General features: G+C 45.2%; 1 protein-coding gene across 1 annotated transcript in view; it reads right to left on the reverse strand.

Annotated features, from left to right (window-relative positions):
* MUC13 (mucin 13, cell surface associated) overlaps positions 1-24,665 on the reverse strand; it is a 32,925-nt gene extending 8,260 nt beyond the window's left edge. Inside the window, exons 1-7 of the mRNA XM_057430223.1 lie at positions 24,434-24,665; positions 18,980-19,270; positions 5,340-5,462; positions 4,322-4,428; positions 2,653-2,711; positions 1,943-2,091; positions 542-667 (exon numbers count right to left, since the gene is read on the reverse strand). Of these exons, the coding sequence (XP_057286206.1) occupies positions 542-667; positions 1,943-2,091; positions 2,653-2,711; positions 4,322-4,428; positions 5,340-5,462; positions 18,980-19,034 (619 nt within the window). The 5' untranslated portion in view covers positions 19,035-19,270; positions 24,434-24,665. The remainder of the gene's footprint in view (positions 1-541; positions 668-1,942; positions 2,092-2,652; positions 2,712-4,321; positions 4,429-5,339; positions 5,463-18,979; positions 19,271-24,433) is intronic.
* Between the last annotated feature and the right edge of the window lie 2,046 nt (positions 24,666-26,711).

Genomic DNA, 26,711 nt, shown 5'->3' on the forward strand with positions numbered 1-26,711 from the left:
TCCATGTAATGCCTAGAATTTATTCCCAAAATGTGTCCTGGCAGAGAAGGCTGTAAATATTGGATTCAATTTAAATAATTCAATTTAAGATCATAAAGTGGTCTGGGTTGAAAGGGACCTCAAAGATCATCTAGTACCAACCCCCCTCCCACGAGCTGAGACACTTTCCACTAAGACAAGGCTGCTCAAAGCTCCATTCAACCTCACCTTGAACACTGCCAGGGATGTGGCATTTTTCCATCCTTTACCTATTTAACTTTTGATTCCTACCAAGAGTTTAAGAATGCATTTAATGAGTTGCCTAGTCCCTGGTTTCAGTGATAGTTTTATCAGGCTTTAGTATTTTATTCTACTAGGACAGAATTATGGGTGTGTTTGAAGTGAAAAATGAGAATGTGTTTCTATGGTTTTCTTTAAAAGACAAACATTCTCTGATTTTTAGAGGTTAGCACATTTGCAGAGCACCCTTTTCAAAAAGGGACTGAGGCAGGGAATAACAAGGTCAGCCTTCCAGGGATAGATAAAGTAGCCAGGTTCTTACCTGAACAAGAACGTTCATCCCATTCTGTCTTTGCAAAATCATCCTGGCATAAGCATTCTGGATACATAGCTTCTTTGCAGTATGTAGTTTGAGTATCACATTTAAAAGCAGCACAGTATGTTGCAACTTTAAAAGAGAAACAGTCAGGAAGCAAACCTGAGCACTATTAGTATGATTTCACAGAAAGGAGTGCACTTGCTCAGTAAATCATAAACCAATTATTTAATAAGTTCAAAAAAACCCCCAACTGCAAGTCCTTTTTTTGGGAACATCAGTATCACAGGTATTTGGACCAGTCTTTTCCCTAGCTCTTTACAAGTTAAGGTCCTGTTTCTATCACATCTTCTGACCTTGTTTGCCAGCATTCTACAACTGCCTCGAAACCTTCAGATCTCCCAGTCCACCACGCAGGAAATTCTACCCATAAGTTCATATTCCGAACTCTTGACTTTTTGACTTACCTTGAATCAACTGTAGAAAAAACCCAGCACTTATCTTTCTGTGACTGAACTGTGAGTCCATATCCCGTGCAGTTCTACGTAGATACAAGTATTTACAGGCATGCAGCTCATTTCATTATCCATATTATTATGCTGTTTGCCCAACATGTTGCTATTTAGATCCATGTCCCAGTGGTGGGAATGGTTTACAAACCTCATTGGGTGGAATACAGTGGAGGGATGTGATTGTCCTGGTGCTTTTTTTTTTTTCTATTTCCCTCTCAGGTTTAGGATCAGCACATAGGAAATGTCATGATTGAAGTGGACACAGTCACCTTTAGAGACCAAACTCAGGCTATAAGCCAGGAAATGGACTCCTTTAATTATTAGCTGCGCCTTTTACAAAAGCTGAGTATATTTAAAAAAAATAAAAAAAATCAGTATTTCATTTAGAAAATCATTCTCCAAGTATTACACTTTTAGTTATGTAAGACTTCACAGGTTTAGAGCTATGAATCACTTAGTTCCTAGACTAATCAGTGAGGCCTCGCTTCAATTACCATAGTTAATTATGGAAGAAGTAATCTAAAGAGAGTTTCATCCTATTTTGCCAGTAAAATACTGGCTTATTCTCAGAAGCACAATACATGTACATATTCAGTCCTGATTTTTCCAGCCGCTTAACACTCAGCAGGTTAAAATCAACATGCAACTTAGGAATGAGTATTTTCTTTTTTTTTTTCTTCATACAAGAAGTAGAAAGCGTTAACAAGACAATAAAGCCCAGCACTGAATGGTTGAGCCTTCAAAATTACCTAAGATTGAACATTCAGCTCCTTAAAATCAACAAGGCTTATGCCCTGATGAGCTTTGATGAGCACACTGAAATGTTCTAACCAGCTTTGAAGACAGGAATCTCTGTTTCTGCCGATTATTTACTTCACAGTAAAGAATTACATACCTGTGTATGCAGAGACATAGTTCGATTCATTTATTTCAGCATATATTGCATTAGTAACTGTTACATTGGTTACATTTGAGTTGTCCTTAAACAGGTTTGTCACTGTGACACTCAGTCGAGAAGAAGCTCTGCTTTCTTTCTGAATCTGTCTGAAAAGTACAGATAACACCATTTTAAAGTCTTATATTATCTATATGGATAGCAAGCTACATGCAAACACAAGAGAAGACTTCTGCCAAACTTTCTTTTCTCCCCTAGCTTCCTTCATCCTAAAATGTAAGTAGAAGCTAGCTGGATTGGGTTCAGCTGGAGAGCACCAAATGCACAATGAGATGCAACAGCCTTCTATAATGAGGATATTTCTTCAATTAAATTGGGAATCCAAGTTGGGCCTGTTCACTTAACTATCACAATTGCAGAGCCATGTTAGATATCACATGGAATGCTAGTTATAGCACAGTGCAATATCCAGTGTGCTAAAAGTGAAACATCTGCTGCTGAGCTGTTTCAGCCAGCACACTTCACAGATGTATTGGAAATCCATGGGGTAAAAATAGGGCCAGCATCCCAGGAACTTTAAAACTACAAAAAAAAACCAGGAGGCATACTGAACTGAACTCATCCCATATTCTTTCTTGAACTAGGCACTCTGTGGAAAACGGATTAAAATAGGGTGTGTAGGAAGCTAAGTGTGCTAAAATCAAACTCACTGAATTTCCACGATGACAGTCTCTGCAAAGCCATCTAAATCTTTGAAGGCATCCTTAAACTGTAAGTAAGAACAGTAAATGAATTGGAGTTACAGGCAAGCAGAAACATAGACCAAAATCACATAAACCACTTAGGCTTCAGCTGTAAAGTTTTAATCCAGAGCATGATACTATCATTACAAATAAAGCAAGTCGATCTGTAACATCCACTGTGCAAGGTATAGCAGAAAAGATGCAGTGGGGTGGTGATGCAGAACAGGAAATACGGGAGAGCAGTTGAAGGATGAAGAGACATGAGTTGGATGGATGTCAGGCAGTGCACTAGAGTTGACCGGCTGGATAGCTACAGATACTCCCTTGCAGAGCCATTACTTAGAAGGGTATCTCTGTGATACCAACCTAAGAATAAGTAAAGGGAAGAGGGAGAAGTAGACATCCTTACAGATGCCATGCGTCACTTAGATGTAGTGAAGTGGGATCATCAGGGGTTGATCTTGATCAGGGGAGAAGCACAGCACTGATGAAATCTCTGGGGGTTGGATAGGGTCAGTAGAAAAGTCACTGTTCTACCTCATCCCTTGTGAAGCAGGGAACAACTGGTCCAACAACTTGTGTGGCAGCTGCCTCCAACTGCCACACAAGCAGAAGGCACAGTGTGAAAATCCTAAGATATCTAAGCCAACTGAAAATAAATTATCCTTCTTTTTAATAACATTAAAACTCTTTCCTATGCTATTTTCACTTTTGCATACTATTACATATCTATTCTAGTGCTGCAGATAAGGCACTTCTGTAGCCATGTTATGAAAAACTGTTGGATGAAAAGGTTGATGAAAATCTTCATTTAACATTCTGGAGGGACAATTTTTGATTGCTTCCTGATAAAACATTCATAGCAAGCAACAGAATATCATGAAGAATTTGATAATCATTTTTTTATGAATTGTGATTAATATTTGGTGAATATTTTTTGAGCAGCTGTCTGGTAGAGACAGACCTCTTCTTTCTTACTTCCAGAAATAAATATACTTGTTTCAATCTGGTAATATAAATTTATCCAGGAAATCCATTACCAGATTTTATCTATCATGATAAAATGCTCAAAATTTGTAATATCCATTTCACTAATAGTATTAAAATTCTAATACTGGTATGCTTATGGAAAAGGTTTATTATTTAAGTATTTAGACACAGCTGGACAGCCATTCTGGAAAGTCTGTGCTGTGTGGAAACAATTGTTGGGGTTTTTTTAGAAGAAGTTCATTTTTACTCATACCACTGAGCCCTCAACAAACAGCTGAGATCAGAAACTAAATGCACAGCAAAGTTTTGCTCAGCCCCATGGTTTCTGGAGTGGGAATGGTGAAAAATACAGAGCAATTTATGTGAGAACTTCCCAGAATAAAAGTGGCACTTAAAATGTAGATCTTACTTATTTCAGGTACATATCTTCATTTCATCAAGAGTCATGCATGTACTAATCTGAGGGCAAAATTCAAGTATTTTATGAATAGCTCTAAACTAGTGTGAAGCATTCTTTGAAAGAAATATATTTCTCAGGTAAGAAATTCTAGGCTCCACACTACAGACAGCATGTATCCCCTCTGTATGCATGACATTCAGGGTGTATTACATACACAGAAAAAAAAACCCAAACATCCTTACTCACCCATATTGTTATATTTTTCAACACCTCTTCATATTCCAGAGAATTTACAGTTTGAACACTGCTACTGTAAGATCCTGTCAGTGTAATGACACCTGGGAATATTTTCCCTGGAATGAGAACAGAGAATATTAATTAGTTGCAAAGCATTCAAGCAAGTTGCGTTCACCTTAGAGTTCTCCAGTCTTCAGAGATTGGGAAATACAATGCAGAAATCAATCAGCGTTATTTTTCATACACTGCAGGAATTAGTAGCAACAAATGTTTGCTCAATCAATTCAGCCACAATGGGGGACGTACTCTCACTACCTGGGAAGCAGGGAGGATCCTGTACTCAGCTAGACTGGCCGGACTATGAATAATGTTAAACTGTAAGCATGACCTGGAGCTAACAAAAGGTGTTATAGCGTTTAGTTTGAAAATACCCATACTAAGAAAGCCAAATCTGCAGCCACTAAGCAGCTAATGTGGTTCACCATATCTGAGAAAGCAATTCAGTGTCTAAGTGCTTCTTTAGGTTCACAAGTCACTCTGACAATCCTGCTTGCTGGCACTTAAATAAGAAGTCCTATTTGTTCACACACATGGCCTTCAGCAGCATCTCAGAGCAGAGATGCATTTCAACAAAACTGTGATGAGTATTTAGCAATAGAAAAAATCAATTATTCAGAAGTCTTCATGGGTTTGGGTATTTTTAAACCCTAGCCATTAATATTTGATGTCAGGTTTATACTTTCATTTTCCCCTGCTTTTTACTCATTTTAATCTCCAGCAACCCCAACAGAGAACTTGCCTCTTTTCTTAGCCATTAACCTCTTTGTCTCTTACTGTTTTGTGAGATAACGATCTAGGTCATTGTAGCAGTGGCTGTCTGCAAAGCAAGGCATCATTCAGCAGTCACTTTCCCAGACTGATTATGTTTTCAATTACAACATGAGAACAAAGGATATGGGAAATAAAATTCACCTGAGCAGTTATCTGGGAAGTAAATAAAAATATAGATTGCCCTTCTGTAACTCACCTGCATGACAATTCCCATTGCTATAGTAGAATCCATATTGGCACTGGCAGGTATAATTGCTATATAAAGCAACACAACTAGCCAATTTTTTTCCACAAGGGTCTGGGTTGCAGAAGTCCGTTGCTACAAAGATGAAAAATATCAGGATTTCTATGAAATTGCAGTAGCCACCTCATATACAAAGTAGATCATACATGAAAGGGTTTATATCTACTTCTACTAAAGGAAACTACCAGGAATATTTTTATAGAGTATAGGTGCAATTAAAGAGCACATGGCTATGTTTTGCGTGCTTGGTGTCTGCATAGTAAGCATTTTCTATACACAACCCATCAGGATACCACCGTGAGAACATAGAGTAAGGCTGAAATTCATTATCTCTCATACTAAGCATTCACCATTTAACTCTACTTAATACTACTAAGCCCCCCAAAAAGTATATCAAGGGTTGCCAAAATCAGTGATTAAGAGAAAAAGGCAGGCTACAATGGCGTGTGTCTTTAATTGTGCACTGGTATGCATTTGCCTTGTTAAAATAAAGTGTCATGGTAGTGTCCTTACCTTCAGACACATTAATAAAATGAAAGCTCCTAAGTTAATCATCATAGTATGCATACCTAAATAGGTACCAGAGTATGCTGCTAAGACATTTGTTGCAGGGCTTATAACTGTCATCGTATAATTAATTATATTAACTGGCCACTATAACATACTTCTTCGGCAGTTAAACTTCACAGATTTGTGCTGATTGCTGCCTTTCACTTACTTGCTGGCGTTGTTGTTGAAGATGATGTTGGGTTCGCTCCTGGAAAAGGGAAAATAGTATGTCAGCCATGTTAGTGTCTTGTTACACTGAGGTCATTGAACACAGCATGGTATGATGCCTCCAAACCTTTCCTGGACCCACTTCTACCTTGCCCTGCACTCTAGTCAGTGCCTTGCCCTCATTTCCTGCAACCTGTTGCTCAGTGTGATTTACCCTGCATGTCTGCCTGTGATATCTTTTCCCTGGCAACCTCTCTCTCCACTTGATTTGCCCTCTCCCGGCAAATTTTCTTTGTCTGAAAGTTCTGCAGGCCCTGCATATCTCTCCTTCTCCCCCAGTGCCAAGTTAGTCATTGCTACCCAAGACTAGGGCAAGGCTCTTGTTTCCACCCTCACAGCATCTTAATTGTACCTGGAGTATCCTGTAGCTCATGCCTCTGTCCTGAGCCAACCTAGGTCCTCTTAAAGACTTATAAGATCAGTAACACTACAGGAAAAGGTCTAGTTAAACCTTCCTTGAAAATCAACCTGAGAGAGCCTAGCCTAGAAACATGCACAGCAATAAGAAACAGAAAACTCATAGAAATATGAGATAAGCAAATACACCAGAAGAGAGATTTAGCAAGCAAAAGGACATTGGAATAATGTCAAATATATAAATTTATTTTTTATACAATAGTCTTTGCCTAAAATACAATCACACAATTTCTAAATAATTACATACTATATAAGGATTTTAAACTATGTATTTCAGCAGTATACATAATTTATTAGTTTAAAAATAATTGAAATTTATCCAAATCCTGTGAAAACTGAAGTGCTCCCTGGGACTAGGTCACTACAATCTGGCTTCAGAAGGGGCTGACAGATCATTTTGGCTCCTTAACGTCACTTCCTCGGGTTATCAATGCCATTGTCTCAGCAATTCTATCATTATTTCCGCATAAAAAGGAGATGGGAGCACTGGCTAGTGTTGTGTCAGAAAAATCAGGGGTAACTTTGCAGACAGCAGACAGGCACAATGGAGCAGGGGGGTGACAGCAGGAGGGACATGCTCATCCGAGCCTACCATAGAGGACAAGCTGAGGGCAGCTGTGAGAAGGCTTCCCCTCCTCACAGTGACCCAAAAGAAGGTATGATGCACCTACATAGGACATCCAGCAAAACACTGGCACAGGCAGCTTAGCCAGGTAACATCCCATGACATGGCCGCTCACATTCAGCTTCTTGCTGGTGTTTTCCTCCATTTCCATGCTCCAAAAAGCCCCAGGACAATTTCCTGCAAGAACCAGTCACGGCCTTGCCCTGCGCACCTCCTCTACAGGAGCCTCTTGCACCTGGGACTGGTGCATGAAGCAAAGGCACAAGGCAGGAAAGGAGCAGCCACTTCAAATCTTCTGCAAGACTTTGACCTGACAGCAAAGGTCAGCGGGGAAAGAGGAACAGCTGGGGAGGATTTGCAGCATTGACCCAGGCACCTTTGTCTCCCCTGGGAGAATAACCTGGGCAAACCCAGTCAGGGGAAGGTGTCCCTGTCTGTGTGGACGGTATTGCCCCCTTGGACTGGGTAACTCCAATTGTGCCCTCGGAAGGGACTCACTGAGGAGTTTTGCTCCTTACCTTCACTTGTTTGTGTTGTTGATGGTGTTGTCTCAAGAGCTGTATCGTTTGCTGATAAGAGAAAAGGAGATGGAGCATTGATTAGTGTTTTGTGTTGGGAAAGTCTGGGGTAACCGTGTGTGCAGCACAAACTCTGAGCTGGGAAGTGGGGGACCTGAGGGGGGCTGAGCTGTCAATGCCCTGGGTAGCCCTGCCCTGCCTTTGGCCTCTCAATGACTGTGATGCCCATTTAGACTGATGTGTCTCTGGTGTCTTCAAAGGCCCTGTATTGCCCCAGCTCAGCTGTACCTGCTGGACACTGCTGTCTCAGCCATTGGCACATGTGTGTCGCCATGCGGGAAAGCTCCCTTCGCCTGGCCTGGGTTGAAGCCTGGAGCCAGGACCAAGTGCCAGAGCAGGTTGAGTGGTGCCATTAGGCTGCGGGTATCCAGCAGAGCCTCTCCTCCCCCATGGTGTCCTTCTCCCCTGGATGATTTGGGTGAAAGAAGAGGAAGCTGTTCCTTACACTCGGCCTCATGCTGGTGTTTTCCTCCATTCCATGCTCCAAAAAGCCCGAGGAGCAACTCCCTGCAAGAACCAGTCTCGGCCTTGCCCTGCGCACCTCCTCTGCAGGAGCCTCTTGCACCTGGGACTGGTGCATGAAGCAAAGGCACAAGGCAGGAAAGGAGCAGCCACTTCAAATCTTCTGCAAGACTTTGACCTGACAGCAAAGATCAGCAGGGAAAGAGGAACAGCTGGGGAGGATTTGCAGCATTGATGACACTACCATTTCTTACCCAGGTCTCTGTGCAACGCATTTCTCTTGCTCCCTTCAGGCAATGTTGTTAGGAAGCTCCCCACAATCATCTACCTTTTCTTTCCAGGTGAGGTGTTAAGATTATCTGCACTTTTGTCTCCCCTGGGAGAATAACCTGGGCAAACGCAGTCAGGGGAATGTGTCCCTGTCTGTGTGGACGGTATTGCTCCCTTGGACTGGGTCTCTCCGATAGTGCCATGGAAGGGGCTGACAGAGGGTTTTTGCTCCTTACCTTCACTTCCTTCTGTTGTCGCTGGCGTTGTCTCAGGAGCTGTATCATTGTTTCCTAATGAAGTGAAAAAGAGGTGGGAGCACTGATTAGTGTTTTGTGTTGGGAAACTCGGGTACCTCTGGGGTCAGCAGGCAGGTGTGATGGGAAACTAAGGTGCTAGCAGGAGGGATGCGCCTGTCCAAGTCCGCTGTGGAGCACAAGCTGAGGGCAGCCATGGAAGGGATTCCCCCCCTCACGGTGACCCAATAGCATGTATGACCTACCTGCATGGGGCATCCAGCACAACACTGGCGCAGGCAGCTTAACCAGGTATGGAGCATCCCTCTCAGGGGATGCTCCATCATCCCCTGACATGCCTGTTCACACTCAGCTTCATGCTGGTGTTTTCCTCCATTTCCATGCTCCAAAAAGCCCCAGGACAATTCCCTACAAGAACCAGTCTTGGCCTTGCCCTGCGCACCTCCTCTGCAGGAGCCTCTTGCACCTGGGACTGGTGCATGAAGCAAAGGCACAAGGCAGGAAAGGAGCAGCCACTTCAAATCTTCTGCAAGACTTTGACCTGACAGCAAAGGTCAGCGGGGAAAGAGGAACAGCTGGGGAGGATTTGCAGCATTGACCCAGGCACCTTTGTCTCCCCTGGGAGAATAACCTGGGCAAACCCAGTCAGGGGAAGGTGTCCCTGTCTGTGTGGACGGTATTGCTCCCTTGGACTGGGTAACTCCAATTGTGCCCTCGGAAGGGACTCACTGAGGAGTTTTGCTCCTTACCTTCACTTGTTTGTGTTGTTGATGGTGTTGTCTCAAGAGCTGTATCGTTTGCTGATAAGAGAAAAGGAGATGGAGCATTGATTAGTGTTTTGTGTTGGGAAAGTCTGGGGTAACCGTGTGTGCAGCACAAACTCTGAGCTGGGAAGTGGGGGACCTGAGGGGGGCTGAGCTGTCAATGCCCTGGGTAGCCCTGCCCTGCCTTTGGCCTCTCAATGACTGTGATGCCCATTTAGACTGATGTGTCTCTGGTGTCTTCAAAGGCCCTGTATTGCCCCAGCTCAGCTGTACCTGCTGGACACTGCTGTCTCAGCCATTGGCACATGTGTGTCGCCATGCGGGAAAGCTCCCTTCGCCTGGCCTGGGTTGAAGCCTGGAGCCAGGACCAAGTGCCAGAGCAGGTTGAGTGGTGCCATTAGGCTGCGGGTATCCAGCAGAGCCTCTCCTCCCCCATGGTGTCCTTCTCCCCTGGATGATTTGGGTGAAAGAAGAGGAAGCTGTTCCTTACACTCGGCCTCATGCTGGTGTTTTCCTCCATTCCATGCTCCAAAAAGCCCGAGGAGCAACTCCCTGCAAGAACCAGTCTCGGCCTTGCCCTGCGCACCTCCTCTGCAGGAGCCTCTTGCACCTGGGACTGGTGCATGAAGCAAAGGCACAAGGCAGGAAAGGAGCAGCCACTTCAAATCTTCTGCAAGACTTTGACCTGACAGCAAAGATCAGCGGGGAAAGAGAAACAGCTGGGGAGGATTTGCAGCATTGATGACACTACCATTTCTTACCCAGGTCTCTGTGCAACGCATTTCTCTTGCTCCCTTCAGGCAATGCTGTTAGGAAGCTCCCCACAATCATCTACCTTTTCTTTCCAGGTGAGGTGTTAAGATTATCTGCACTTTTGTCTCCCCTGGGAGAATAACCTGGGCAAACCCAGTCAGGGGAATGTGTCCCTGTCTGTGTGGACGGTATTGCTCCCTTGGACTGGGTCGCTCCGATAGTGCCATGGAAGGGGCTGACAGAGGGTTTTTGCTCCTTACCTTCACTTCCTTCTGTTGTCGCTGGCGTTGTCTCAGGAGCTGTATCATTGTTTCCTGATGAAGTGAAAAAGAGGTGGGAGCACTGATTAGTGTTTTGTGTTGGGAAACTCGGGTACCTCTGGGGTCAGCAGGCAGGTGTGATGGGAAACTAAGGTGCTAGCAGGAGGGATGCGCCTGTCCAAGTCCACTGTGGAGCACAAGCTGAGGGCAGCCATGGAAGGGATTCCCCCCCTCACGGTGACCCAATAGCATGTATGACCTACCTGCATGGGGCATCCAGCACAACACTGGCACAGGCAGCTTAACCAGGTATGGAGCATCCCTCTCAGGGGATGCTCCATCATCCCCTGACATGCCTGTTGACACTCAGCTTCTTGCTGGTGTTTTCCTCCATTTCCATGCTCCAAAAAGCCCCAGGACAATTCCCTACAAGAACCAGTCTCGGCCTTGCCCTGCGCACCTCCTCTGCAGGAGCCTCTTGCACCTGGGACTGGTGCATGAAGCAAAGGCACAAGGCAGGAAAGGAGCAGCCACTTCAAATCTTCTGCAAGACTTTGACCTGACAGCAAAGGTCAGCGGGGAAAGAGGAACAGCTGGGGAGGATTTGCAGCATTGACCCAGTCACCTCTGTCTCCCCTGGGAGAATAACCTGGGCAAACCCAGTCAGGGGAAGGTGTCCCTGTCTGTGTAGACGGTATTGCCCCTTGGAGTGGGTCACTCCAATCTTGAGCTCAGAAGGACCTGACAGAGCGTTTTTGCTCCTTACCTTCACTTCCTTCTGTTGTCGCTGGTGTTGTCTCAGGAGCTGTATCATTGTTTCCTGATGAAGTGAAAAGGAGATGGGAGCACTGATCAGTGTTTTGTGTTGGAAACTCTGGGGTAACTGCGTGTGCAGCACAAACTCTCAGCTGGGAAGTGGGGGACGTGACGGGGTTGAGCTACCAAAGTCCTGGGAACCCTTTCCCAGCCTTTTGGATCTTCCTGGCCATGATGCCTGTGTAGACTGATGTGCCTGCAGTTCTTTCTCTCTCAAATGGCAGTGTGTGAGCACGTCCCCACACAGGCACTCTATTGTGTCAGCTCAACTGCACTCGCTGGACACAGCTGTCTCAGCCATTGGCACATGTGTGACTCTATGGAGGAAACCTATCTTCACCTGCCCAGGTTGAAGTCTGGAGCCAGGACCAACTGCCAGAGCAGGGTAAGTGGTGCCATTAAGATGGGGATATCCAGCAGAGCCTCTGCTCCCATTGGTGCTCTTCTCCCCAGGATCATCTGGGTGAAAAAAGAGGAAGCCGTTCTGTGCGAACGGCAGTCAGGCATAATGGTGAGCTGGGGTGCTAGCAGGAGGGATGTGGTAGCCCAAGCCCAATGTGGAGGACAGGCTGAGGGCAGCTGTGAGAAGGCTTCCCCTCCTCACAGTGACCCAACAGGAGGTATGACCCACCTGCAAGGGTCACTCGGAACCATACTGGCATAGGCAGCCTGGCCAGCTAGGGAGCATCCCTGGACACAACCCCTCAAACTCGGCCTCATGCTGGTGTTTTCCTCAGTTCCCACCATGCATATGTTCAAAAAATCCCCAGGAGCAATTCCCTACAAGAACCAGACTCGGCCTTGCCCTGCGCACCTCCTCTGCAGGAGCCTCTTGCACCTGGGACTGGTGCATGAAGCAAAGGCACAAGGCAGGAAAGGAGCAGCCACTTCAAATCTTCTGCAAGACTTTGACCTGACAGCAAAGGTCAGTGGGGAAAGAGGAACAGCTGGGGAGGATTTGCAGCATTGACCCAGGCACTTTTGTCTCCCCTGGGAGAATAACCTGGGCAAACACAGTCAGGGGAATGTGTACCTGTCTGTGTGGACGGTATTGCTCCCTTGGACTGGGTCGCTTCGATCGTGCCATGGAAGGGGCTGACAGAGGGTTTTTGCTCCATACCTTCACTTCCTTCTGTTGTCGCTGGTGTTGTCTCAGGAGCTGTATCATTGTTTCCTGATGAAGTGAAAAAGAGGTGGGAGCACTGATTAGTGTTTTGTGTTGGGAAACTCGGGTACCTCTGGGGTCAGCAGGCAGGTGTGATGGGAAACTAAGGTGCTAGCAGGAGGGATGCGCCTGTCCAAGTCCGCTGTGGAGCACAAGCTGAGGGCAGCCATGGAAGGGATTCCCCCCCTCACGGTGACCCAATAGCATGTATGACCTACCTGCATGGGGCATCCAGCACAACACTGGCACAGGCAGCTTAACTAGGTTTGGAGCATCCCTCTCAGGGGATGCTCCATCATCCCTTGACATGCCTCTTCACACTCAGCTTCATGCTGGTGTTTTCCTCCATTTCCATGCTCCAAAAAGCCCCAGGACAATTCCCTACAAGAACCAGTCTCGGCCTTGCCCTGCGCACCTCCTCTGCAGGAGCCTCTTGTACCTGGGACTGGTGCATGAAGCAAAGGCACAAGGCAGGAAAGGAGCAGCCACTTCAAATCTTCTGCAAGACTTTGACCTGACAGCAAAGGTCAGCGGGGAAAGAGGAACAGCTGGGGAGGATTTGCAGCATTGACCCAGGCACCTTTGTCTCCCCTGGGAGAATAACCTGGGCAAACCCAGTCAGGGGAAGGTGTCCCTGTCTGTGTGGACGGTATTGCTCCCTTGGACTGGGTAACTCCAATTGTGCCCTCGGAAGGGACTCACTGAGGAGTTTTGCTCCTTACCTTCACTTGTTTGTGTTGTTGATGGTGTTGTCTCAAGAGCTGTATCGTTTGCTGATAAGAGAAAAGGAGATGGAGCATTGATTAGTGTTTTGTGTTGGGAAAGTCTGGGGTAACCGTGTGTGCAGCACAAACTCTGAGCTGGGAAGTGGGGGACCTGAGGGGGGCTGAGCTGTCAATGCCCTGGGTAGCCCTGCCCTGCCTTTGGCCTCTCAATGACTGTGATGCCCATTTAGACTGATGTGTCTCTGGTGTCTTCAAAGGCCCTGTATTGCCCCAGCTCAGCTGTACCTGCTGGACACTGCTGTCTCAGCCATTGGCACATGTGTGTCGCCATGCGGGAAAGCTCCCTTCGCCTGGCCTGGGTTGAAGCCTGGAGCCAGGACCAAGTGCCAGAGCAGGTTGAGTGGTGCCATTAGGCTGCGGGTATCCAGCAGAGCCTCTCCTCCCCCATGGTGTCCTTCTCCCCTGGATGATTTGGGTGAAAGAAGAGGAAGCTGTTCCTTACACTCGGCCTCATGCTGGTGTTTTCCTCCATTCCATGCTCCAAAAAGCCCCAGGACAATTCCCTACAAGAACCAGTCTCGGCCTTGCCCTGCGCACCTCCTCTGCAGGAGCCTCTTGCACCTGGGACTGGTGCATGAAGCAAAGGCACAAGGCAGGAAAGGAGCAGCCACTTCAAATCTTCTGCAAGACTTTGACCTGACAGCAAAGGTCAGCGGGGAAAGAGGAACAGCTGGGGAGGATTTGCAGCATTGACCCAGGCACTTTTGTCTCCCCTGGGAGAATAACCTGGGCAAACCCAGTCAGGGGAATGTGTCCCTGCCTGTGTGGACGGTATTGCTCCCTTGGACTGGGTCGCTCCGATAGTGCCATGGAAGGGGCTGACAGAGGGTTTTTGCTCCATACCTTCACTTCCTTCTGTTGTCTCTGGCGTTGTCTCAGGAGCTGTATCATTGTTTCCTGATGAAGTGAAAAAGAGGTGGGAGCACTGATTAGTGTTTTGTGTTGGGAAACTCGGGTACCTCTGGGGTCAGCAGGGAGGTGTGATGGGAAACTAAGGTGCTAGCAGGAGGGATGCGCCTGTCCAAGTCCGCTGTGGAGCACAAGCTGAGGGCAGCCATGGAAGGGATTCCCCCCCTCACGGTGACCCAATAGCATGTATGACCTACCTGCATGGGGCATCCAGCACAACACTGGCACAGGCAGCTTAACTAGGTTTGGAGCATCCCTCTCAGGGGATGCTCCATCATCCCTTGACATGCCTGTTCACACTCAGCTTCATGCTGGTGTTTTCCTCCATTTCCATGCTCCAAAAAGCCCCAGGACAATTCCCTACAAGAACCAGTCTCGGCCTTGCCCTGCGCACCTCCTCTGCAGGAGCCTCTTGCACCTGGGACTGGTGCATGAAGCAAAGGCACAAGGCAGGAAAGGAGCAGCCACTTCAAATCTTCTGCAAGACTTTGACCTGACAGCAAAGGTCAGCGGGGAAAGAGGAACAGCTGGGGAGGATTTGCAGCATTGACCCAGGCACTTTTGTCTCCCCTGGGAGAATAACCTGGGCAAACCCAGTCAGGGGAATGTGTCCCTGCCTGTGTGGACGGTATTGCTCCCTTGGACTGGGTCGCTCCGATAGTGCCATGGAAGGGGCTGACAGAGGGTTTTTGCTCCATACCTTCACTTGCTTCTGTTGTCTCTGGCGTTGTCTCAGGAGCTGTATCATTGTTTCCTGATGAAGTGAAAAAGAGGTGGGAGCACTGATTAGTGTTTTGTGTTGGGAAACTCGGGTACCTCTGGGGTCAGCAGGCAGGTGTGATGGGAAACTAAGGTGCTAGCAGGAGGGATGCGCCTGTCCAAGTCCGCTGTGGAGCACAAGCTGAGGGCAGCCATGGAAGGGATTCCCCTCCTCACGGTGACCCAATAGCATGTATGACCTACCTGCATGGGGCATCCAGCACAACACTGGCACAGGCAGCTTAACCAGGTATGGAGCATCCCTCTCAGGGGATGTTCCATCATCCCTTGACATGCCTGTTCACACTCAGCTTCTTGCTGGTGTTTTCCTCTATTTCCATGCTCCAAAAAGCGCGAGGAGCAACTCCCTGCAAGAACCAGTCTTGGCCTTGCCCTGCGCACCTCCTCTGCAGGAGCCTCTTGCACCTGGGACTGGTGCATGAAGCAAAGGCACAAGGCAGGAAAGGAGCAGCCACTTCAAATCTTCTGCAAGACTTTGACCTGACAGCAAAGGTCAGCGGGGAAAGAGGAACAGCTGGGGAGGATTTGCAGCATTGACCCAGGCACCTTTGTCTCCCCTGGGAGAATAACCTGGGCAAACCCAGTCAGGGGAAGGTGTCCCTGTCTGTGTGGACGGTATTGCTCCCTTGGACTGGGTAACTCCTATTGTGCCGTGGAAGGGGCTGACAGAGGGTTTTTGCTCCTTACCTTCACTTCCTTCTGTCGTTGATGTTGTTGTCTCAGGAACTATATCACTGTTTCCTGATGCAGTGAAAAAGAGGTGGGAGCACTGATCAGTAGTTTATTTTGGGAAACTCTGGGGTAACCGTGTGTGCAGCACAAACTCCGAGTTGGGTTGTAGTGGCTTTAGCTGCCAAATCCCTGGGATGGCTTTGGTCGCTGCCCAGGCCCCATACCTCTTTGGTGTCTTTTTTTTAACTTGAAGCCTTTCTTCCATACCCTGGCATTTGTTTCCTTCCTAGTTATTGTAGTTTTTTACTCTTTCTGCCTTTTTCCCCTGGGTGATTTTGTCCTGCTTCCTTATCATTATATGCTATCTCCATGCAGGGATGCTCCCTTTGCCTTCCAAATGCCTTAGCATTCATCCATTGCTGGATGTCAGAGCATTTTCAGGTGATCCCTCTCACAATGCCTATATTCCAACCTGAGAGCATAAGCAGCTGTGCTCTGACCTTGTGTCAGTGTTGCCACTTTCTCCTGCTACATCAATTTGCTTTTATCATCCCTCCAAGAGCCAGTTTTATTTTGCCATCATTCATCTTCATTGCTTGTTCTGCATTTCATCAGATTTACATATTGCACTCCACTGTTAACATGTTCACAGTGAGTTTTTAGATTTTGCTCTAGACCTCAGATTAATCCACAAAAAATACTTTTACTGCAAGACACATATATAGCTTTTTTTGCAGCTTGGAAGATGTTCTCAGTAGAAACAGCCTGTAAAATGATATATGGACTCTTTCAGAGCAGTAGTAGAGTAATGATCACATTTTCTATCACCCTCTCCTATGGTGTAACTATTGAAGTGGACACTGAAAGCAGAGTATTTTTATTCAGAGAATGCATATATTGCTAAAATATCATTGGTGGTATCAAACCCTCTTTCCAGGACTACACTTCCATGCCACTATTGTAGTTACATACATTACTTTTCCTCATTCTTTCCATCCTTGTTATAATTCTTTCTGCATAAATAGAAACCTGACTGATACCAGAGAACAGTTGAAGAAAATTTTCCTCACATTATGGTTTCAGCTTTACCTGTTACTATGTTTACTTTTCCAAAGTGTCTACTTATTTTAGGTTGTTTATTTTATATTCAAACTGTGTCATTCTTAACTCTTGATACAAGGAATGTTTTGGGTGGTTTTTTTTTTTCTTTTTGTCTAGAAATGAAGAGAACAACTACTAAACCAGCCTTGCGGATAAAGGCTGACAAATGGCCAGTTTGCATCATATTTACTCTGAATTAGTTAATACATGAGTTAAGAATAAACATGTTTACTCTGAGCTAATGCCACTGCAATCATAATTTAATCTGAGTCATTAACAGCATGCAGCTGGAAGATTAATGTATTTGTGGCTAAAATCCTTGGCACTAATTCACTCTTATAGCAGGTATATTAAAAAAGCACTGAAATCTTAATAGACATTTGAAAAATAGACTCCACTTTTCAAGAGCTTTGTAGGGCTTTGAAAATCCAAAGTGAGGCAAGTTTTATGAACTTCTTTCTTCTGATCAATAAAGCTGACATAGAAAAGGCACATCAAAAAGACAAAGCCTGAAGTAAGCAAGCCATTTATATCTAGGTGAAGGAGAAACACCAGTGCCAGTTTTTTGACAAGTTTTCTGCCTCCACTGGTCACTGAGTGAGGACACCCCTAGCTGAACCCAGGAAAGTCCTATATGCAGCATTGTTTGTTCCTCAGTCAATGAAAAGAAAGGTTACTTTTTTCCTACAGTGAGGATAATATGAATCTATGCTGTCCACAGACCATGGTTTTGGAGCATTGTTTATACTGCCTTCTCAGTCTAGATCTCAAGATCCTGTTTCAGTATCTTGGGGCAGTAAGCTTTTACAGAGCTAATTCTTAGTCTAGAACTGTTAGCCTTGCAGAGGCTCTGGCTAAGTTGTCCATGAGTATCATTTGGACTTGGGAAGAATCACATCTGTGGTGATCACAGAGCACATGAGATGCAACTGAACCTTGCTGACCAGCTTGTCAAAGGTAACTTGAGCAAAGGTGGTTATTTTATGGCTCTATCTGCCTAGACCCAACCTGCTGTGTTAAGAGACTTATGTCTTTACTATGGAGATAAAGAAATGGAGATCACGGAATAAGAGAGACATCTGGCTGCAGAAAAGGGCAGGGCCTTTGCCAATACTATTCAAACAGATACATCCTGCAAAGCTTTTACAACGCTTGCTTAGAATGAAAAATTGTTTTGGGCAGGCCCATCCTGATGCAAAGTCTGTTAAAGTAAGTGAAGGACTCACATTGCTTTCATTTGCTCTCGGGTCAAGATTTTTCACATCATGATGTTACCCACAGTCCTCGAATCAGAAAAACAACTGACAGTCTTGAAGACTTACATGCTTATAATTTATAGGTAAAAATTGGTCTGTAGCATGTTGTAGTTGTTATACATATGTTCAAATACATATATTCACTCACAGTAGTCAACAAAAAACAGTCCACAACCATCTGTCACCTGTTGCAAGCTTAACAACATCAGTGAGGGTCTTAATTTGTCTCATATTTCTGTAGCTTTATTTCTGTATGAGCTGAGAGTTCCTGACCTCCCACAGCTTCAAGTCACCACAAAACTTTTCACATAAAAGCCTTAACTCTACTTCTGCTAATGCCTTCACTCCCTTGTATCTGTCACTGAATACTGGAGACAGCCAAGTTTGTGCTCTGGCCCACAGTGTCCAAGTTTGTCTCAACGCCAGGAAAAATAGCTTAAGAAATGTCACCTGCCCTTCAGTTCAAATGGACCACGGTGCAACCCTCTGCCACCCAAGTTGGTGGTCATGATTAATTTTAATAGGAGGGAGTGAAAGGTAGTAGTGCTGTTTTCCAGGCTGATTGCTTTAGGAGCCCTTGGCCAGAAAGCCAGTGGCAGCACTCCTTTCACTGGGTACTGGGGTGGAACAGTTGCACCTTTTGTTGTGGCGGTAAGAGCTTGAATTACCTGGGTTTAGCGTGCAGGTCCTGAAAACTGCTCTTAGAATGGACTAAATTAGGTTAATCACAAGCACCACTGATTTGGCATTGTTCTGTGAACAAGGAAAACTGTGAAATTTTTTGTTGCTAATTAATCAAAATCTAGGCATGCTGAATTTTGTAGTGCCACTGACCTCCAGCTCCTCAGCAGCTGCTGAAAGTGCTAAGCAACCCATTCACTGCCACAGAATAGCTGAACCCAGGACACTGCCCTGATAAATCCCAAAACAGAAGATAGTGTTTCTTACCTTTCGAAAAGAGCACCAAACTGAGCAGGACAGCAAGGACTACACAGCACCTCATTGCGACTTCTGTTGCTGCTGCTACTTGCTGCTAAACTCAAGAGAAAGTGCTTTTCTCTTCTGGCGTCAGCTCGTTTAAGGTCTGAGCAACAGGTGGAAGGTTCAGCCCCAAGCTGACGTCATGGCAGCAAGCAGCAAATGACAGATCCAAGCTGTGTTTTATTTCTTCCTCAGGCTGGGAGGAGATTCCTGGACCTTCAAGGCTTTTTCTTCCTTTAAGTGATAAATGCTCGAGACCTGTTAACAAGGAAGTTACTGCTAAATAAGCTGACCTGGGAACTGACAGCACACAAGCTGTCCTTTGCCAGGTCTCCATACTGACACCTTCAGTGCAAATTAAATAGAGGGTGTTTTATAATCTGTTCTTAAAGTGGAAGAAGCTATCCCATCCCAAGGCATGCTAATTATGCACTTGGAGCAGAGTACCTGGGACCGACATGCTCACTTTCCTTGCAGTAAAGTATCAGTTCAGAAGTGTTCTATGCCTCAGACTCCAATTATTCCTTCCTTATAAGCAAAATTCTATTCCAAAGCACTTCTTGCTGCCCAGCAGAGTAAAAAGGAACAGACAACACCTGCATTTTTGACATCAAAGAAACAGTATTGACCTTGGCCTTTCTAGCAGCGATTATGGATGTTTTGTTTGCTGCCGTCTTACGTGTGTTGCAAGCTCACCAAAGTGGTGCGGCAGCAGAAAGGGGAGCAGGCAGGACAGACAGATGCTTTTTGACTTTATCTGGGTGGCAGTGCTTCTTTCTTGAAAAGAAGTTGGGGGGACATTTGGAAGCAGGTATGGTCAGGCTGAAGCAGGGTGCCCACAGCAGATCTAGAAGTAAAAAGTAGCCCAGAAGGCCATGAAGCTGGTAACACAGCTGTGACACAAGCAAAACAAGTGGGAGACAGATTTTCTGATATTGCATCCCAGGAAGCCTCTGAAAATTGCTAGCTAGAGACCAAAATTGGAAAAGTCTCTGCAGGCAGGATCTGGTTTTCCCAAAACATCTTATTTTTAGGTGTCTCACCTGCCCAAATTCTCTAGCTGAACAGTGTGCTTGTTCTGCTCTGTGCTCCAGTAAAACGTGCTGCTTGAGGCCATTTGAAGTCGGACGGCCCATGGTGATTTCCAATTCCTCCTCTTCAGGCAAAGGTGTCATTTCACTTACTCTGAAGGCCTGGGTGAGCCTAGATCCTGCCACAACTGCCAGTAAAGTCTTTCTATGAAATAAACACAGCCTATCCTGCTGTTATCAGATATGGACAAGAAGGATAAGCAATGCACTGGTGTACCCCCCACAAAGCCACCTCTAATGGTTGTGCAGCTGGTCTCCTATGGCACACTCCACTGCCAGCAACACTGGCAGGTTATGAACACGTCTCTGAATGCAAAGTAACAGCTCTGTGTGTTAAATACCTCACGTTCTTTTGTTTCACCTGCTGTTTTAAGAACAGCAGTTGTGTGTATTAATCTTGTATATTCAGAGGGTGGCTCTCCTTGTATGGAGGGTGTGAATGACCAGAAGAATTGCTCAAGTCATTCCTGAGCTGAGGGCTGTCCTAAACTTTTAACTTGTACTGAACCAGGAAACATTAGTGACTTACAGACAGCAAAAATGGATGGATGCCTCTCTGACAGTACATGGAATGAGTGGCCTCATCCCTCTGCACCCTGCCACGTGGTCCTGCTCAGGATGCTGAGTCCAAACCATGGGGTGGTTTATAGGCATCTTCCTTTGCCCCTCCAGCCCTGAAGACCCTCCAGTGCAGCCTGCTCCCCACACCTACCTCCAGTCCTCACAGTGACCCCTGGGCAGCATCTGCATTGCCCTTTGGCAGCCTGAGACTGGCCCTCAGACCTGGAGGGAGCCCCATGACAGCCACCCTTGTGGTCTCCAGGGTAGTTATGTGGGGTGGCAGAAATCCCAAGCTCTGAAGGGAGACGAAGACGGGGTCTCAATTTGCCCTCCCTTTCCCAGCCTGGGAGTTCAGTGCTGGGCCCAGGTCCAGTCATGGGGACTGTCCCCAGCCTTTCCTATGGCAGTGGGAGTCCTGTGGGGGATCAGGCCAGGCTTAGGGAGTCCCTTAGGAGCTAGAGCTAGGCTCAGGAGAGCCTGGGCTCAACGTAGTTCATGTTTACTGTCAGGGAGCTGCATGGCTGAGGGTGGCGGGGGACCAGGAGCAGACAGAGCCTGTCCCACTGCCCCTGCCCAGGGAGCAGGGCTGGCCTGCGAGGGTGGCCAGGGTCAGAGCCAGCCCCAGGACTGCGGGGAGTGTGCTCAGGCCCTCCACAGACCCCTCTCACTCCAGCTGCCCCCTGGGCCATGCTGAATCCAGCTCCTGCCCCTGTGGTGGCTCACTCTTGTGCCAGTTGCCCATTCCAACCCATTTGATTCCTCTGGACTCCTCCTTAAAACACTCCTTTGCCAAGGAGCTGGCAGAAAAAGGGAAAGAAATGCCTGTGGAGTGTTTGTCACCAGAGCACTGTGCCACCCTGCTTGGGCAGCATCTGACCTCTGCCCCAGGCCTCCACTGCCCTCCCAGCTTCACCTCATGGAGAGCAGGGGCCACCCAAAAACTGAACCCTAAGTCTGGTTAGAATAAAGCATTTCAGTCCTGAGAAGACTGTGCTGTGGGACCCCAGCAGGACCCAAACCCCTCAGATACCAGCCATTTGGGCAGCCACAGCATGTGCTTCAGCTGGAAATCGGTGTGCAGAGGGGAGGGAGGCTGTCAGGGTGTTTGGTGGAGCTGTATGCCAGTGGTCCTCTGTCAATATCCTCCCATATTGTCAGGACTCTTCAATCCTGACAATATGCCCTGATTTTCCAGTGCTGCCTCAAGGCGCAATCAGACTAACCCAGGTCTTAAAATCTCACTGTGTTGGCTATGAAGCAAGACTATAGGACCAAGAGAGCTTCTCAGCTGATTACTGAAAATGAGGGTCGGGTCTTCAGCACGTGTAAACGGTGTAGCTTTGCTGGCTACACTGGTATCTACTGGTTGGGTGTGTAGTCCCACGTTAAAAGTATTCTCTACAGTGAATGCACATCAGGAGCTGGCGTATTACCTGTATTTTTAGAGTTCACTTCCACTCTTACCTGGTTGTTCTTGTTTATCATGATCACAGTTTGGGAAGTGTGAATTATTTGCCATGCAAAAGGCAGCAGTTCCCCCAGGAAATAACGTGCTGAACAGACATGCCCCTGCACATATCAGATCTTTTTGTCTCTGCTTGCCCTTCCCTGTCCATTCTGTGATGCACCAGTAGTCACAACAGCCTCTTCCCAGGAAGAAGAGGGATGACAGGCTGTGTGTGCCGCATCGCTTGACAGTTTGTAGGGGAATTAGTAATGGAGTCTTGATGGTTAAGGAGAAGAGACAGAGAATTACCTGAACAGGAGAACTGATGTCTGTGAAACATCAGCAGCTCTAATGCAATTATTAATGACATTATTAAGCACATATTTAAATGATAGTTGACTGTTAATCCAGACTCAAATAGCCACAGCAGTTGTGAAGTCCTGTAAGGAATTACAGAGAAAACTCTCTTCCAGATACAACTAAATAACTCTCCAGAAGCTATAAAGCCAGAGCTGTGCATCAAGGCTCAGACATGGCAACCAAGAGCATAGACATTGTTATGGATTGTTATGTGATTGTTGTGGAATAAAGTATGCTGTACTTAGTAACAGAATTTTTTCTCTTGATCTTTGTTGATGGCAGGAAAATGGAATATCAAAGGTAAAAGGCCTCATTTATCTATTAGGAGGTCCATAGTCCTTTGCGGCCTCATTCAGCTGTAATTTGCATGTAATTAAGGGGCAATCACGCTGCCAGAAGACATACATTCAAGTAGGAGCAAGTGTCTTCTATACTTCTTTATAGTATCTATCTACAGATAGATACTACAAAGTATCCATCAGATGGATACTTTATTCCTCTTTATTTTTTTCAATCCTATTCCTTACTAAATTCCTATATATTTTACTACTACATATGTAATTTGGTTCATCCACTGCACATTACATACACAAGTAGAAATGTATGTTTCGATTAGCTATAAGCTTAAAAAAAACCCTCCAGAAAGTCTAAATGAAAGTGCTATACATGCAGATTCACCCATGATCAGGGGAAGCAGATAAATACCCTTCGACTTCTTTTCAAGTGATCCACAAGATGGTTGAGGGCACACACTGGTGGTCTCAGAGGTACTGGTATGCAAATCTGAAGTGGGAAGAACTGTTAAATCATGTTCTTGTCTGTATTTGCAAGGGTCTTTTCCCTAGTCTTATGACAATGCTGTGACCAGTTCTTTTGCACTGCCAATTTGCTTAAAAGACATGGATGTCACACATAAAACAGAACAACTTGCAATGGTATTGGTAACAAAACTGAGACACTGCTAGCAGTCCTTCTCTTGCAAATGAACCGAACCTCAGGATTTAATCATGTTACTCTCTCCATTATTTTCTCGCTGGAGTCTTACAGGACAGGGAGCAGGCATATAACACAATTCTGTACTATATCCAAGTAAAAAGTAGACTATACGTTTCAGAATGTAGCAAGATTACCTGGACTTTTGCAAAGCATTTGACACTGTAGCATACAACATCCTTGTCTCTAAGCTGTAGAGACATGGATTTGACAGATGGACCACCTGGTGGATAAAGAATTGGCTGGATGGCAGCCCCTGAAAAAGTTGCGGTCAACAGTTCAATGTCCAAATGGAGACCAGTGACAAGTGGCATTCCTCAGGGACTGGTATTGGGACTGGAGCTGTTTAACAACTTTGTCAGCCACATGGACAGTGGGATTGAATGAACCCTCAGCAAGTCTGCTGACAACACCAAGCTGTGCTCTTATAAGAGCAAGTAGTGGCAGGACAAGGGGGAACGGCTTTAAACTGAAAGAGGGTAGACTTAGATTTGATATTAGGAAGAAATTCTTCACTATGAGGGAGGTGAGGCACTGGAATACGTTGCCAGAGAAGCTATGGCTGCCCCATCCCTTAAAGTATTCAAGGGCAGGCTGGATGGGGCTTTGAGCAACCTGGTCTAATGGAAGGTGTCCCTGCCCATGGTGTGGTGTTGGAACTAGATAATATTTAAAGTCCTTTCCAACCCAAACCATTCTATGATTTTATTATTCTATGAAGATATTCTAGACTCACCATTTCTCTGCAAGTGTTATTTACTTCATCTAGGACAGCTGTCTAGTGTGGGGTCTTGTGACACTACTGTCAAGGGTGAAGGTTATCTTACCATGGGGGCAGCTACTCTCTGCTAATGCTTGTATATTTTCATGTTTACTAGAGGAGCCAAATGGTTGGTTCAAATAGCTTCAATCTGCCACCTAAGTTTTGATAAAGCAGATGAATCCCACCTTAGTCCCAGATGAGCATACCTGCCATTATTCCAGATGCTCTTCCACATCACACCTCTTCCCATCAGGCTGGGCTGGACATTGTGCTCATTTGGATTCACGGTATCCTCTTCTTTCTTCCTCTAAGAGACACTCAGATGTATGTTCTTCACAGTCCCCTGTGGAGCTCGCTGAGGCAGGACTGATCTCACCGTGGTCAGGTCCAGTCCCTTGCCCTTGCAAACAGCTATGCTGCACCGACCTCTCCTGAGGTTTTCCTCCTCTCCAACACACAAAAACCCACAGCCTGACTAATTCTCTTGCAATTCCAGTAAGATGAAAAATTAAATTGATGAAAAAAATAAATTGAGCTGCTTAATGCTACTTAATTAGCTTCTTAATGATAAATGTATCAGAACACATCTTGTATTTCAGCTGAGTAGAAGTTCATTTAGCACAACTAACAGAACATACTCATTTCTTCTTTGCTTTTCATTTTAAGTATTCAATCACCAAGCACCTCAAGAAGAGCAGAAGAACTATAAAATTTCTTGTTTTCTAGATTATATTTCCAATTATAGTTGTGTATGAATCTCTTTACAGGGAAAGCTAAAGACAATGAAAAAGCTGAGACATTGTAATATTCATAGCTTTATTGTATCCTTTTGCAATACTGACTAGAACGCCAGATTTAACAATATTGGATGAAGGTATAAAAATAATCCAATCCTTAAAAATTATATTTTGCCACTACAGTACTGTATAATTAGTGGAGTCTGAAAATATGATAAAACTTTAAATAATACTGGTTTGGAAAATGTCCTCAGGACCCCAATGACTTGGAAGCAAACATTTAGAGATACAGAGAATGTAACAGGGCAATAGCATGAACATAAAGCAGGTTTACACTCAGGTTGTTAAAAGAAGCACAAACAAATGCTGAAAATTTACCTTTTGAAATAGAGCTTACAAAAGGTGAGCTTTACTACTGCAATTCTGAAAGCTGCTCAAATAAACCATTAAGATTTTACACACCAAGTTTTGACCTTCTGTTAGGAAACCTCAAATAAACCATTATGATTTTACACACCGAGGCTGACCTTCTGGTAGGAGGAAGTCAGGTAGAATTTAACAGGTCTTAAAACAAATCACTGAGTTTAACAGAATTTCCTTTAAAAAAGGAAACTATTGAGTATTTATTCTGTTGGTTTTTTTGTTTGTTTTGTCTTTAAACTAAACCTACCCTAGCTGATTTTATTTGAGACCTTTTATGTCAGGTGAATTCTATGGCACTGTTCAACAGAAGTGATCAGATTTTACTGTATTCCATGGGACTTTTCCATATAGGATTCTGCAGATCTGGGAAGCTGCCTGCTGCAGTCGTTAACCCAAACAAGACTCTCATCCCTTCTAGCATTTTACCAGAATAAAGACCAAGGGACTTAGCACTTACATCCCACTTCTGAGGAGCATCAGGCACCCTTTCTATGTTTTTCCTCAACAAGGATATTATGCACATGCACAACAAAGTAGACACAGAAGAGGGGCTATCCGACATACAGACCTTACAGTACAGGAGCCACACCCACTTCAGATGTTTACTTCTGCAAAACACAGTCATATTCCTTGCTTTGCTTCTTTTTTCTTTTTTTTTTCTTTGTTATTTCTTAGCCCTTCATGGATTTCTGTCCTGATTTTAATTTCAGTAGTACAAGGGAATGAAGAATTAAATACACTTAAATACACATTGCAAAGTTCCTGAAATCTTAGAGGCACACAGTGAATGCCTCTTTTGAAACTGAGAGATCTTGCTTCATTTCTTAAGAGACAAGTAAGAGTGAACTGAATAGCTGTTTTTATCTCTGACTAAAGAGGAAGCACCTCTACATCCCTTGAAGATCTTACACAAAAGACAACAGGTTGGCTGATCAGTAAAACGACTACAAAAAATTCACATCCACTCTCTTCTCAGGAAGGTGTTTCAATCTGTTTTGGTCAATCTCACATAATACAGGTCCTGCTACAGTAATAAGTATACTTTAAAATATAAATAAAACATGGAAAGGCAGCAACAGTATCACAGAAATAGGCAGAACATGGAGCTAGGGGAAAGCATATATAACACACAGGTGGAATAATTTAGGCCTAAAAAAAATCGATTACAGTCCATGTGAGAGTCACCCCAGCCACTATAATGAATGCTGGATTAAGTCCTTTGTGTGTAAAGAGGAAAAAACATTAGTCAGCATAGGAAGAGTATATAAGTAAAATGCATCTGTTCTTGTTAATTTAAGGAAGAAAACTGAAGATTAAACATCAC

This window comes from Pezoporus wallicus, unplaced genomic scaffold (assembly GCF_028554395.1).
Source record: "Pezoporus wallicus isolate ANWC-B61680 ecotype Strahan unplaced genomic scaffold, APGP_CSIRO_Pwel_v1 contig_5261, whole genome shotgun sequence".
NCBI lineage: Eukaryota > Metazoa > Chordata > Aves > Psittaciformes > Psittacidae > Pezoporus > Pezoporus wallicus.